Source organism: Xiphophorus hellerii, chromosome 20 (genome assembly GCF_003331165.1).
Source record: "Xiphophorus hellerii strain 12219 chromosome 20, Xiphophorus_hellerii-4.1, whole genome shotgun sequence".
Classification (NCBI taxonomy): domain Eukaryota; kingdom Metazoa; phylum Chordata; class Actinopteri; order Cyprinodontiformes; family Poeciliidae; genus Xiphophorus; species Xiphophorus hellerii.
Genome location: NC_045691.1, coordinates 8,678,932 through 8,694,317, shown reverse-complemented (window position 1 = coordinate 8,694,317; position 15,386 = coordinate 8,678,932). Strand labels below are relative to the sequence as shown.

The following is a 15,386-nucleotide window of genomic DNA, read 5'->3' as shown; positions in this document are numbered from 1 at the left end:
GAAATTTATTCTAGTTTTTTTTTATAATCAATCTGTACAAAACTGTATTTTCTAATTTGAATGTAATTCTTTGTAGTAGATTATTAATAAGTGATTTCACAAAACTAATGACAAAATATTTATCTACGGTATATTGTTTCTTTTTTGAAAATTACAGTTCATTTTTTTCATTTTAAGAAGGCATGTTGTATAAAACTTTACTAATTGAGTAGCAATTTCTTGTTGCTGTGCTAACACTAGTGATAATAATATTGATATGATTCATTGTGTTCTTACCAATGAAAAATACCTTATTGGTGAGAGGTTGTTGAACTAAATGTCTTTAAATTTTACAGATGTGATCTACTGTTTCTACAGAAGAATTGCTTCTGTCTAGGGAGTCTCTTTATTAATTTGTGTATTTCAATGTAAGTTGTACATTTCTTTTCAAATAACTAAGAGCACTGAAGCATGTTGCATGAAGTAATACTGTTTGCCAATTAATTATTAATTGGGGCGTGCTGTGGTGGCGCAGGGGGTTAGCACACCCCACATTTGGAGGCCTTAGACCCGCGGACGTCGCGGATTCGACGTCCGCAAAAAAGTAATGTCTCTCAGTTTAAGAAAGAAATTACCCTGTCCTGCAACTGCAGGAAGAAAAAATTAATAAGTTATTACTATTAGTAACATTATTGTAACAGTAGTCAACTTTTCATTGTGATTTTTTTAATTTTTAGAAACTATAAATGAATGTTCTTTTCACACATTTATCTGAGCACATTTGAATGATCTATTTTAAGATCAGACTCAAGGTTATTTTTACTTCTCATACTGCAACGGTTGATAAGAAAAGATGTTGGTCTTTTTTTACTTGCTATATTTTTGATTGAAGTTCAATACTGCATGTGATTCCTTCCAAAAATGAAATGAGTTCATGCATTTGGATAGTTGTGATATCCATTCATTTTGTGTGGCAATGACTTCCAAACAACAAATAATAGATGTTCCTTATTTTGACATGACAGTCATTTTATCTGATTAACAAAAATAGCTTTATGTATAAATAACTTACAAATCTGGGGCATGTACAGAAATGCATGTTCTGTATAAACTAAAATAGCAACATCACTAACATTTTTGATGGCGGGAGGTTAATAATGACATGTCTCAGATGGGCACACGTAGTGGAAGTAGTGAAAGGACATAGTGTGGGAAACCAGAATAAACCTACTCACATAGCCCCTCAGGGACAATAGACCCTGACCTTTGGCCTGAAGAGACGGAAGTTAAATGGGAACGTGTCCCTTACGCAAGTGATGTTGTTCCACTCTTACTGTCACAATTAATGCTACCAGCCTTTAACATTTTCGCCATGTAAAATATGTTAATATAGATCTGATAAACTAATTTAGACAGTAAAATATGTTTTCTTAATATGCTACAATACAGGTAGTGATGAAGATCTGGGCATATTAATTATCCAGCAAATGTGAAATTGTAAAAATGTTTTTAAAAGCTGAACAAAAATACGAGGTATAATTGGCAAATGCTCTTTTTTCCACTAATCTGTTAAATATATCAGTTAAAAGTTTTCCAGTTTCAATTTTTTTTTTGCCATTTTAAATGGCAATTAATTAATTAAGAGTTTTCAAAAGTAATTCATATTTTACACACTTCTAAAGCCGATCAATACAGTTCTTTCCCTGCAGATGGTTGGTGATGTAACATTTTGTTGTTATAGCAACACACAGCTAGCATCTGCCTTAAGAAATCCTTTTGTGCTGCACACAACAGGCAGTCAGTGAAGGAATCTCACATCAACCTGCCCTTCACACAGCCTGCTAGGCACGTGTCAAAAAAATTTCCTGTATCTGGATGGTAGCATCTATGTGAACAAACTTTTGAATCTAATTCTAATGAAATTACATTTTGGTCAAAAAAATCCTAATGATATTAATAGATTTTAAATTCTATATATTAATTAGATAAAAAAATATTTCCAATCCAGAAATGAATAAACTATGAAAGTTCTGTTTCAAAGTACTGTTTAAGACTCACTTTCTTTTCTCAAAATGACATTGTTGTTTCTGATCAAATAATTTTTTTAACTATTTGAATATTTGACAGTACAGTTTCAGGTTTACAATCAGCTAAAATTTTCTATTTTTAATTTATTTGTCATGAATGTAATTCATAACAAATATATATTTTGCTAAAAAACATTACAACTCATTTATTTATATTTTTTCTTTTTCTTACACTTTAAAGTGTGCACTACATTAAAAGCATTATTCGTCCATGCATGCTGGGCTCATCAGCGTGTGCTCAGTCAGAGGTATTGATCTCAGCATCAGGGAGACCCTCTGCTCCCTCTGCAGGGTCGCCACTTTCCCACATTCAGACAGAGCTCTTTGAGTGTGTTCCACCTGCTCCCTCTGAAATCTAACCATTGTCCCTCGAGCAATAATGGGAGTGTGTTGCTGCCCCACATGCCTCATTGTCCTGCAGATGCTCTCTGATTGGTTCAGACTGTGGGAAACTCCAGCCAAACCAAGACCCACACATTCAAATGGAGATCTGGGACTATAAATACGAGGGATGAAGCCAGCAGAGATCAGATTTTCTCTAAAGAGACCTCAACAGCACAGAGATCCAACCATGGCACCAGCAATCACTACAGCAATGACCAGCTCTCAGGAGCATCTGATGCTGAACCACAAGGTAAATATGAAGTTCGTTTATTGGTTATCCTTCATGAGAGTTTGTGAATTTTGTTAGAAATGTTACACAGCAGAATGTTTTTAATAACAGCTTTATTTTGTTCCTGCAGCTCAGAAAACCTCAGGTGGAGAAACTACGCAGAGAGCGAATCAACAGCAGTATCGAACAGCTCAAGTCTCTCCTGCTGGGTGCAGAGTTCCTCAAACAGCAGCCAGACTCCAAGTTGGAGAAAGCAGAGATCCTGGAGATGACTGTTTGCTTCCTGAGACAACTGCAGAAGCAGCATCCAGATGTGGACTCAGGAGCTGTTGAGCTGGGGTATTCCAGATGTGTTCAAGAGGCTGTGCACTTCCTGTCCAAAGATGAAGTGAAGACAGAGTCCCAAAGAAGACTTCTGAAGCATTTCAGCACGATGCAGTCTTTCTCCATGAAGATCTTGAGAAAAGCAGACTTCTCTCCTCAGAGCTCAACAGAGCAAGGTAGCGTCAGTAAAGACAAGAATCCGCTCCACAGCCCCCTCTGGAGGCCGTGGTAGACGCCTACAGCACGCAGTTCCCACAAGAGAAACGTTAGACCATATTGGTCTAAAAAAAAATACTAGGACTAAATTCTTTTTTGAAATCAAATTATTTCTGTTTAAACAGAACATGCTATATATTTTTTAATGTGTTTATTTTCCAAGATTACATTTCCAATGAAAATGGCAAAAGCATTGTCTTTGATTTACAAAGGACAAACATATTTTTATGCATTTTTGTATAAAATTTCTATAACTGCACTAGTGTAGTAATAGGTATCCCGGTAGCATTGATTATGTTTTGATTATTCATAATTCATAATTCTACAGTTTATATGTCCTTCTTTTGGAATTATTTGGAAGGAGTGCAATGCTATTCTTTCTTTACAATCTGTTATATGATTGAAACATTTATACTTTTGTTTTAAAAAATGTTTCTTAATTTTGTAATTATGATTACAAGTTTTCATCAGTAATATTTATTACTTTTGGGGAATCATAATTGATCATCTTGATCATGTATCATCAAGTATCTACCTCATTTTTATTTGTATAAATGGTCAGCCTTTTGTTTCACAAAAGATTTGCTTAACAGTCACAGTTTATTTGTGACAGTATTTACATAAAGAAAAACAACTGCATTTGTTGTAATAATGATGGAAATGATCTGTTTTAAGGTCAGCTTTTGATATGATGATTATTTGGTTGATTAAAACCATATTTTCTACTCCTTATACAGAGTGAGTTTCATATGAAACAGTGTACTTTGTCTTTTATAAGGACAGATGTTCATTTACTTCTCTGAGTACATGATATTTTGTTTAAGTCTACATTTTGCTGTTGATGTATCATCACTAGTTGGAGCTTTAACAATTCAAATTGATCATTGTGCCTTGTTCAATAAACAAATACTACCAGATGAAAGTTTTCTTCTTATTTTCTGAGGTCACCTGAAGAAAATATGTGTTTTAATATTTAAATTCTTTAATCTGCCCACTGTTAAATTTCCCTTGCAGGAACACCTTATCAATATCCAGCTAAAACATCCTAATCTTAAGGAGATAAATGAGAAGCATAAAGATTAAACATATAAAATAGAATGAATGGTAACACGTTATGAATTTTTTTTACATCATATGAATTTAAAGTATGTAATTTAAAGACTTTCTTTTAATACATTGCTGGTGTCACAGATTTCCTTATACAATATTTAGACTCATTGTTGATACCTGAGGCAGCAATATGCTGTGTTCAGCATATTCATTTCTAATAAATAGAGACTTTGGGGCTGATGGGGTATCTGAACAGCAATGAGGGTAAAATCCAAAATGCAAAACTGTGGAAATTTTTAAATAAAATTCTTTGGTTGGAAAAATGATAGTTTATTCATATCATCTACTCATTAAATTGTGGCCTTCCAGAGCACAACAGTTGAGGATTTTGACATCTAATTTTGTCATTTTTATATGTACCTTATCTTTTTACACCTATAATCATAACATCCAACAATAATTCAGTTTTTGTCTCAAAATACTATTAATAAGATACTAAAACTAGCTTAATGTACTCAAGTAAATCATACTTATAATCTACATCATCCATCAAAACTCAGTATGAATGCAATTTTATATCTATATTAATTTTGGTAACCAGTAAAAACATTAACTCTGTTAAAACTAAAAATAGATAGATTCGCTTAGCTGCACTTTGTCATATACTTTATTTCACCAGTTCAAATGTTGCTTCAATTCTGAGCCAGCCAATTGCACTACTTCCCTCCTGCATGCCTGGTGATGTAATCCAGTTTCTTCAGGAAAACAGAACCAGCATCTGTCACAGGCTGCCCCTTTGTGGTTTGATGATCATAGAGCAGGGAATTAGTGTGGGAAACTGAGACCAGCTTGTTACTCACATGGAAAAGAGGGCACGTGCCATGAAATAACAGCATATAGGCCCCAGAAAAAATAATGTTCAAAACATTTACTAAAAGATCTGAAAAAAAACTAAGATTTTATAGCAAAAATAGTTTAAAACTGTATTCTTTTGGACAGAGGTAAAGAAAAAGACTATTTTCTGTGAGATATAACCAATAAATAACCAATAAGTTAAAAACAATTTTTTTTAATTCTTTTTTTAATTATTTTGCTTCAATTAGAAGTATAATAAAATTATATCTGCCTATCTAAATGAAGGTTTATTTAATTGAATTTACCTGAAAATTTACCTGAAAACTTTGTCTTAAACATTATCCCACCACGTGTGAGCTGGGATGAAGGGCGTGTGCTCAGTTCAAGTAATTGATCCCAGCATTAGCCAGCAGATAAGCTCTCTCTACAGGGTCACCACCTTCCCACATTCACACAGCGCTTTGTGTGTCAGCTCCATCTGCTCCCCTGAGACCTAAACATAAAGCCCCAGGCAAAGATGACAGCGTGTTGCTGCCACACATGCCATATTGTCTCATTCAGCTCTGTGATTGGCTGAAACTGTGGGAACCTTCATGCAAGCCGAGACCCACATTTCTAAATGAGATGTTGGACTGTAAGTCGGAGAAATGAATTCAGAAGGGATCAGGATCTCACTGTGGAGACCTCTACTGCACAGATCTAGCATGACAATTACAACAGCCGTTTTCAAAAAGCACCTCACTCTGAACCAAAAGTTAGATTGACAAATTGTAAGAAGTTCATTATTTATTAATTCTGTCTATTTTGTAGTAACATATCCATCCTTGCTGACAACTGCATACTTTACTCTGAAAAAATAATTCAAGAGCAGCAATTAGCAATCTATTGATACTCTGGGTTCAGAGTTTCACAAACAGCTGTCAAAGTTCTGGTCAGAACCTTTGATCTGAACTCAATACTTCTAATCAACATCAATAAAGGAAAGTATCCATTAGCGATAGCCCTAGAAAAGTCATCATATATTAATATTGTTAATATTGACACCACCACTAAAGAGTCCAGCACATGTAAGTAGCTTAAAACACAACATATTTGTGTTTTTGAATGACCAAACTCATAGTTTTTTTTTCTGAATAAAAGAAAGTATGTTACTGTAGATTATGCTAGTGCCGCATCTGAATTTCGAGATACTGTTGCTATTTCTTGCTCTAAGAATGGTAATACGCCCACATTTGTAAGGTGCTTTTTCAAGTCTGAGGGTTCCAAACCATTTTACAATACAATCAGTCATGTATTCATACTTACTTCACACTCTGAGGGCTCTGAGCTACTGCTTGCTCTATGTAAACTATACCGTTAAAATAAAATAAGCTGCAGCAATCAACCATTTATTTTAATAACTTTTTTAACAATCTTCATATTACAAAATGAAACAACAGTGTGCACATCTAAAGTATTTTTGACATATTTTTCTGTTTTAGATTTATATCAACAGCTTCCTGAAAGTTATTCACAGCCTCATGGCAACACATTGTACAATGAGAACTTTTTATTTATTGGCTGTGATGTTAAACGTTAAGTACAGAAGATTTATCCAAAATCAGATCATAATCCTTGTATACATTCAAAGACTCTAGATGCAACTTCCCCCAGGAGGACAGCATCTTTTTTATACATTACTGGATTGTATTAGTTTTTACAAAAACAAGGCTAAAAATAAATTGATCTTTCTGTAACTTCTTCCTCATGGGAATTCAGCCTTTCTACTAGTATGCAGGCAGAAGGCAAGGGACACTCTTAACAAACATCAGCAGCATTAAACATTGTAAAGGTTGAATACTGCAGTGTTTTTTCCTAATGAAAAATGCTAGTTTTAAAAAGTTTGAAATTTTGGGAAAATATAAGAGATGACTATACCTGAATAATAAAAATAAACAATAGTACATCTAACTTATCTGATCCATGTTTATACAGTACAGTTCTTGGACACTGTCTTAATATTAATACTACTACTGTTAATAATTGTGTGCAATTTTAGTCTTAGTTAAACATTCAAGACTGTAATAAATGGCTACTTTTTAACTATTCCTTCACAATTGTAACACAAAATCACTTGAAACTGCCATCCTAATGTGGGTTCGCCTTCATACTAATCTTTTCTCCCATTTTTTTATGTGCTGCAGTGCTATCTACACAAAGGTTCACTCAGGTTTCCTATTTTCCCTCCTCTGAGCCAGCACGACTGCCTGCACAAGGCTGGCTGTGCCCCAGTCACACGCCCTCCTCTTTCACTGCTGCTGGGAGCTGCTGCGACACACGGCTTCCCACACTTCTGTATGCGGCCCTCTCAGCCACACACACAATGGAAGTGTGTCTGGTGCCAACAAAGCCTGAGGAGCCGTTCTCAGGCAAGGAGAGCATAAGAGGCCCTCCACGAACAAACCATCTGCTTTGGCTGCAGTTCACTGCTGGGAAGCTCAGTGGGAAAGTAATACATAAAAACTAAAACATCAACTCAGAAATATGTGGCCTATGTTTTTTTCAATTAAAAAGAAAAAAGTTTGAGAAATGCTATGCATCACTTCAATAAGATTTGATTATTCAAAGAGTTTATTTTTTCTAACTATGCTGTGATTTATCATTTCTACCATGTGTTAATCATTTCTACAGTTAACTGGTTTGCCTGGTTCTCATCCAAACAATTTTATTTTTTACTTGTTTTTTATATAGTGTTTGTGTTTTTTGTTTAAAGGTCAAAGTCCAGGTTTAAAAATCACTGAAGGAAACTAAATTTTCCCGTGTCACTCTCATGGAAAACACTTTCCCACTGACCTTCCTGATGAGTGGCATGCAGATAAAGCATCCCACCTGTTCTCCATGACAGCCATTAAATTCAGCCTATTGTCTGGAGCTATGAAGCTTCTGATTGGCCAAACAGCAGAGAGAGCATCAGATCGGCAGCATAAATGCCGAGCAGAGATGCAGAGGAAGACAACTGAAGAACTTCCCAACAGAAGAAACTAGCTTTGAACATGGCTCTTTACACAGACCTCGCTCTTCAGGACACCATGAAGGAGGAACTCTTCAGGTGAGACAAACTTACTTTCTGTAACCTGCAAATGTTCATGTAAAACATGGGTTCTTCACCTTTATTTTGCAAAAGTCATTTTCTTAGACTGATGAAAATACTAATAAAAATTTAACTTTGTTTCTCTCAGATGCAAGCTTCACTCGCTGGAGAGGAAATGCTGCACAGGAGTGGAGAAGCTGAAGGCTCTTATTGAGGCCCACCTGCAGAACGGATTTCCTATTTCAGAAATCTTGGAGAAAACAAAGTCCTTCCTGACCCTGAGGAAAGCCCTGCTGTCTCTCAACGGCTACTCCAAGTACTCCAGAGACATTTTACGTCTATTTCCCGATGCAGAGGATGATGTGACTCCACTGTGCTATTAACAAGAATGGACTACAGAATATCATCAAAACTGGACTGAAGCTGGTTCATTTTTGTGTACCAGCTTTGGTTTTGCGGTTTCAAAAAAGACATATTTGTAATAAAATTCTGCTCAGCTGAAAGAATTGTGTCACAAAAAGAGATTAAGTATGGACGTTTCAGGAATTTTGTAGAACAGTTTAAGATGTTAATGGCAAAAAAACGGTCTCATCTTTTATCATTGGATTTTGTTGTAGTTTAAACTGTTGCCAGAATAAGATTTTTGGATATAAAGTCACAGTTAAGCAATTATCAACTGTGTAATATCCAACAACTTACTGATGTTGTGCTGCTATTTGAGATTTATTAGAGACGTCCGGTCTCTTATCTATGCAATGATTATTTTCTTTTTGTTAAGTAACATTTTTATCTCATTAGAATATTTTTTTATCTGTTCAACTTGAGCACATTGTAACACTGCTGAATGGTGCCATTTTAACTGACTGCTGTGAAAATACCGACTAGTTAAACACTGTGTGACAACACACTGCATGTATATTTCTGCCTTGTTTCAAGGTATTGAGTGTGTGTGATATCCTTAAAAGCCAACCTTTCTTCTGAAAAGGGATTCAATTTTTCCTTGTATGCTGTGTATGCATATTTTTATTTGATTCATTTTTGTTTGTATTCATCCAAAGTGGATTTTAAGTTTTTTGTGTGTTGCATATTTCAGGTAAATAAATATCTAAAGATTAAAGTCTTGTCTTGTGGCATGTTTTCAATCAAACTCTTTTAAATTAAACCCATTTTTCAGTTATCAAATATTTTAAGATACTACCAACTGGTATAACGTGGCACTTTTGAATTATAACTGGATTCAAATGTACAATAAGCGATTATCTGTATTTCTTTTTTTGATGAATTGCATGTTAGACACTAGCTTGGTTAACCAACATTTGGCCCACTGGATTGAAGGCCATGCACAAGCTGATCCCACAAGTGTTCTGGTTGAGGTCAAGATTTCCAACAGATTATTCCATCTACTTAACTCACAAATTCTTTAAGTAGCCTAATAAAAACATTCCCTGTGAGGCTGAGTACTGATATTACAGAGGATGGAGATTGGTGCCAGGGAGTGGATAAAAGGGATTTCTCATCTTGATTTCTCTCATTATTGTAATTGCCCTCAATGATGAAAAGCCTTGTGACAAAGATACCAACCTAGATCATCATACTTCCTTCACCAAAAGTGTTTTGGCAATGGAAGACAGGTTTTTAAAAGTTTTTCCAGGGACACAATAATTTCACAAACAAATTTCCCTACATTTTCCTAACATTTGCCACCACTTAAAGGAAATAACAGTATTAGACGTGTTAAAAACTGTTGTTACCAAAAAGACACAAACACATGCCTCTCACTTTTGGATTGAGTTTATTTAAAAGGATATGTGTGGTGCCTATTAGACCACATTTGTTGTGGGATAGCACTGTTTGAATTGTGATAACATGTCAGCATGATATAATAATTACTGAATGATATAATATGCTGAATAACTACAAATAAATGTTTAGTGAATTTTATAGCCATACACTCCATACTATTAGACATTATGTAAGACATAAATTTAATCTTTGTTTCCTACTTTATGTTCAGATATTTTCTAACTTAAACATTTTTAATAGCTTAAAATGTAGAAATATTGCATCCAATTAATGCTTTCAATAGCTGAAAGGAGGAAAAATGCTTTGGCATAAACAAAACATAATTAAAGAAAAAACCTTTTCAAGTCACTTAAAGGCCTATATTTTATTTTTTAACTAATAATGAACCAAACCCAAGTAATGAGTTTGAACATGGTATAGTTGCTGGAGGCATTATTATATCAGAATAAGGGACATTAAGTAAAGGTATTGTATTTTCACACTTTTAAAAAATAGTCATCCAACTTTTTTTTTCTTTTTGACATTTGGATGAGGGACTAAAATATGTTTACATTTTTTAATTTGCATAAAATATTTTATTCAAATTTAAATCTGAATATTTCAATAAAATATGAAAGAGGATGTCATTTTAATTACCCATCAGCCTGCTTTCTGTTAATCAAAACCAAAGCACTTCAGTAATGAGCAGTGAAAAACCTAGACCTTAAAGTTAATGATGTAAAATATACTATAATCAAGAAAAGCCCATCAGTTGTAGAATTAGAACAAATGGACTTATTCATTTTCTGTTATGTTATCAATGTTTCTGAAACATTGTTATCGATGTTTCTGAAACATTGATAACATAATCTGCCCTCTGGCTCATTGTGCTTCATATTATTTTTTGCCAACTACTTATTATACAACAGCAAGACTTTTATCACTGTTATTACTGAGGCATTTGACTTAAAAGATTTTTCCCTTCTTTTTTATAAACCAAAGCCTTCAAAGCAAAATATTCTTGATTTCAAACAAAGTCACACATCTGTTAAAAATGAGTCGAGCAAATGTTGTTTTTCTGATTGTTTTATTGCGCATCACTTGGTTCGAAGAGATACATTCATTGTGAGACATTTTCCAAATATTGATTCCTTCCTTGAAGGTATGGGTGCTGTCACTCACAGAGTTATAAAGCAGCACATTTGTCTTGAATCTCATCTGCTTAACCGAAAAAGCATGAAATTAAGATTTTTTAAAACCAATGAGGCCAGATCAATCAGAAGAAAATGTGGAAAACACATATAAATCTGAAACATGTTAAAACATGAACATAAAACTGTCCCCAAAATGGAACTAATCATACAAACATACATTGTTGTCATCACTGCCAACATTATATGAGTATTTACATTGAGAATAATGTTGTTTACATCACAGAATTAAGACTATGAACTTACACGTTTGTCACTGTTTCATAAACAAAACAACCGAATTTCTTGTTGAAGAAAAACCATTTTCTAGCCTTTATAAAAGGCAAAACAAAACACCTTGATACAGGCAATGACTCTTAGATATAAGAAAAGCATAAGTGAGTCGAAGTACAGAAACTTTGAATTCCAGGACGTATGTCCTACATTTTTACCATGGCCTCCAGAGGGAGCTGTTGGCTGGGCTCTTTTTCTTAATAGAGGCCTGGGTTGTGGAGTTGATAGGAAAATTGTCTTTCAGGTTCCTCTCAGAGGAAGACTGCAGCTGGTTCATGTGGTTCAGCAGTCTTCTTTGGGACTGTGTCTTCAGATCATCTTTGGACAGGAAGTGCACCACCTCTTGGAAACATCTGGAGTAGCCCTGATCAGCAGCTCCTGCATTCAAATGTGGATGCTGCTGCTTGCTGAAGCCGTCTCAGGAAGCAAACTGTCATCTCCAGGATGTCTGCTTTCTCCAGCTTGGAGTCTGGTTGCTGTTTGAGGAACTCTGGACCCAGGAGAGACTTCAGTTGCTCAATGCTGCTGTTGATTCGCTCTCTGCGCAACTTTTCCACCAGAGGCTTTCTCAGCTGCAGAAACGAAGACAAACTCATTAGTGAACTTAATATGCATGCAGCAAATGTCACCAATGCTCATAAAAGATAATTATTTTTTCAGGATTTTTATATTTACCTTGTGGTTCAGAGTCAGATGCTCCTGTGAGTTGGTCATTGCTGCAGGGATTGTAGGTGCCATTGTTGGATTTACGTGCTAGAGGTCTCAGTAGAGAGAATCTGATCTCTGCTGGCTGCAGCCCTCCTTTATATAGCCACACATCTACATATGAATGTGTGGGTCTTGCTTTGCCCAGAGTTTCTCACAGTCTTGGCCAATCAGAGGGAGCAATGAAACAAAAAAGGATGCAAAACGCTGAATGGTATTATTGCCTTGAGGATAATAGGTTTGATCTCAGGGGAGCCGAAGGAGCACTGAAGGGGGAGAACGTACAAAGCGCTGTTTGAATCTGGGAAAGTGGTGACCCCAGAGTGTGTGGAGAGCTGCTTCTTGTTGCTGGGATCAATGACTTTGACTGAGCACACGCTCAGCGTCCCATCGCACTCAGCTGAAACTGACAAGAAAAAGTAGATCACATTTTCTTGTGTATAATCTGTACATTCTTTTAACAGAAATGTTTGTTTTTTTTCCATTGAATGTCTTACAGCATATATACTCTCCTTAGCGGAGTATCGTGTATCGTGACTTTATCAGTCACAAAAGAGAAATTAGTTTTCAAAATATTTTTTGGGACATTTCTGCTCACATGGACAGTCCAGAAATAGTCCCCTTTCATCCGTCCATCAAAATAACTCCCAGGAATTCAGTGGGAACAATCTGAATCTAAGAGAAAGGGAAAAGAGATATTGAATGTTCATTAATCCTTAGGATGTCTGCATTCCTCATAGACATTTTACAAAAGCTTGGTAGTGATGAGTCCGGATGACAGGAATTTCCATTCAGAGGAAGAAGGACAAAACTCGTAAACTGACTCCATAATTAATGTGATGCGCAACCAGACACACTTCTTTTGTTCTTGGGCGTAGTAAATGGACAGAGTGTGGGAAACCAGAGAAAACTCACTCACAGAGCCCCTGTGGGACAATAGATGCCGACTAGACAAAGATGTCTGTGAAAGGGGGGGATGAATTATTTACTGGTGAATCGTAAAAGGTTACATATTTTACTCAGCAAGGCTGGGAATATGCTTACCTAGGTCTTGTAGCATCAACATCATGAAGATATTTTTGTCAGTTTTAAAAAATTGTCTTCCTGAATATCCAAAATAATAACATTAAATCTAAAAAAATAATATTTTAGCCCAAGGTGAACATTTATTTTGTTTCAAATTGCAGGATGTGTTATTCAACCACATTTGTTTGAAAATGCTTCTTTATAAATCTCCCAGGCACTTAACTGGAAGAGACAAAAGCATTCTTTTGTCTCTTTGATTTATTTATTTTTTTTAGAACTACTCACAAATAATAAAACTATAAGAGTTTCATTTCTTCATCTGTAAATAATATAAACAATAATAATTTTGTGTTACCTTGAGAAAAACAGCTGCTCAGAAGTCTGGAATTAATCTCAAAAAACCATGAAACTTAATATTCTTACTTGTTGCCTCATTATAAAGTATTTGTTACACTATAGCCAAAATATTTATGCTTATTTCTGTCATTCTCTCATCCTCAGGTGAAAGGGCTGCCTAAACAACAAACATTACCCTGGGGGACGAGCCAGGAGCTGCTTGTGTGAGGAAGAATTAGCATTTAACAAGGCACATGTCCATTGTTGAGCAGGAGCTCCTTGAATGGAGCAAGTATGGGAAAGCTGTGAGGAGCAGAGTCACAGTTCAGCATGATTAGCATCCTCAGCCCCGCCAGCACCTGACTATTCTCCAAGGGGAGTTGGCACACTTCAGGGGAAAGCGTCTTTCACCACTGTTTCTATTTTCTTACTTTTTCTCGTTGCTGCCAACTTTGTAACTTTTGCCAACTTCATTTCCACTCTGTGTAAGGCTCATTATTGAGCTGTAAAGTCTTTCTTATATGTATTTTCACTAATGGATGGCAACATTTCAAGACTCATTGAAAGGCTCCTTTATAACATGGTCTGTAAACATTTTTGCTGAACAGTCTGACAAAAACCTACATTTGTGTTATTTAAAAAAGCATTTGAATCTATTGTAAACATAATATAATTGTGCTGGAACCCAGATTTCCTTGACCCACTGCGTACTACTTTCCATTCTACAAAACTATGAACTGTAAGGCCAATGTGTATTCATTCTAAACTACATTCAATCCTTTTATTCTCCAGCAGATGGTTTAGGGTTGTTGTGTATTTTACCTTAAATAACAACACACTAACATTAAACAAAGAGAGAAAAAAACACCATCAAAACCTAAGTTCAACATCAAAAGTAAAATGTTTTAAATAAAATACTTCATTATGACATAAAAAAAAAAAGATTTGGGGTGTGTTCCAACACAGGTGGGATATCAAGGAGAATTAATCCGAACTAAAAATAAGAACATAGAATATTACAGTCTGGCAAAATGGTTCCCTTTTAAATTCAGTTCAGAGCTTCACCATTTATATAGTCAAGAAATAAGCCAACTTGTTACAAACCTGTTAGTATAGCTTGTGTTTGTTGTAACTCAATAACACAAACGGTCGCTTTACGTGACAACAAGCATAAAAGTAATGTACATGCTTTAGTTTACTCACAAATCCCTGAGGGATGGATGAGGCCTTGTTCGTGACCACACTCAACAGGTAACACTCAACAGCTGAGTTGGAATTTGCTTCTCCGTCGGCTACACTGGAGCACACTGGCATTACAATCCACAGCAGAAAAGTCCAGGGAGTTCCTCTCTGTCCACTGTGTGATAAAAGTCTCTGTTTAGCATAGCTGGCTAAGGGTTATATATAGTTACCAATAGCTCGAGCAAAAATGCTAAATGCTAACTCGCGATTAGCATCATTCATACACTTCCAGCATTTCATTTATGCACACAAATCCTTGACAAGCTACTCACTCATCGAAGGTTAAGCAGTTCAAAACAAAAATGTAAATTCTGCATCCACGAGTATTTCATGACCAGTTCCCCTTGGCTTAGCTCTTTCAGTCTCCTCCTAGCACTCGAATCAAACAGGCTAACATGACCTTTCACCTGCCTCACGTAGGTCCCGTCCTCACACATTTTTTTTTAGATTTAAGTCTCAAGCAAACACTGAGTGAAATAATCCGCATTTTTACCCAAGATACAAAAAAATATTTTTGGTGACTTATAATATATTTTTTAAAACTATTTATGAACTATTAAATTAACTAGATTTTCTTGTGATTTTAACCCAAGTTACAGCATTTGTACTTGTTTTAA

General features: G+C 35.4%; 1 protein-coding gene and 1 pseudogene across 1 annotated transcript; one reads left to right on the top strand and one right to left on the bottom strand.

Annotated features, from left to right (window-relative positions):
* Positions 1-2,562: 2,562 nt before the first annotated feature.
* LOC116711231 (transcription factor HES-5-like) lies at positions 2,563-4,137 on the top strand. The gene is made up of 2 exons (XM_032550642.1): positions 2,563-2,700; positions 2,810-4,137. Exons 1-2 carry the CDS (start codon positions 2,578-2,580, stop codon positions 3,233-3,235), a joined length of 549 nt encoding a protein of 182 aa, XP_032406533.1. The 5' UTR covers positions 2,563-2,577; the 3' UTR covers positions 3,236-4,137.
* A 6,907-nt stretch (positions 4,138-11,044) lies between these two features.
* Positions 11,045-15,151, bottom strand: LOC116709761 (transcription factor HES-5-like; annotated as a pseudogene).
* Between the last annotated feature and the right edge of the window lie 235 nt (positions 15,152-15,386).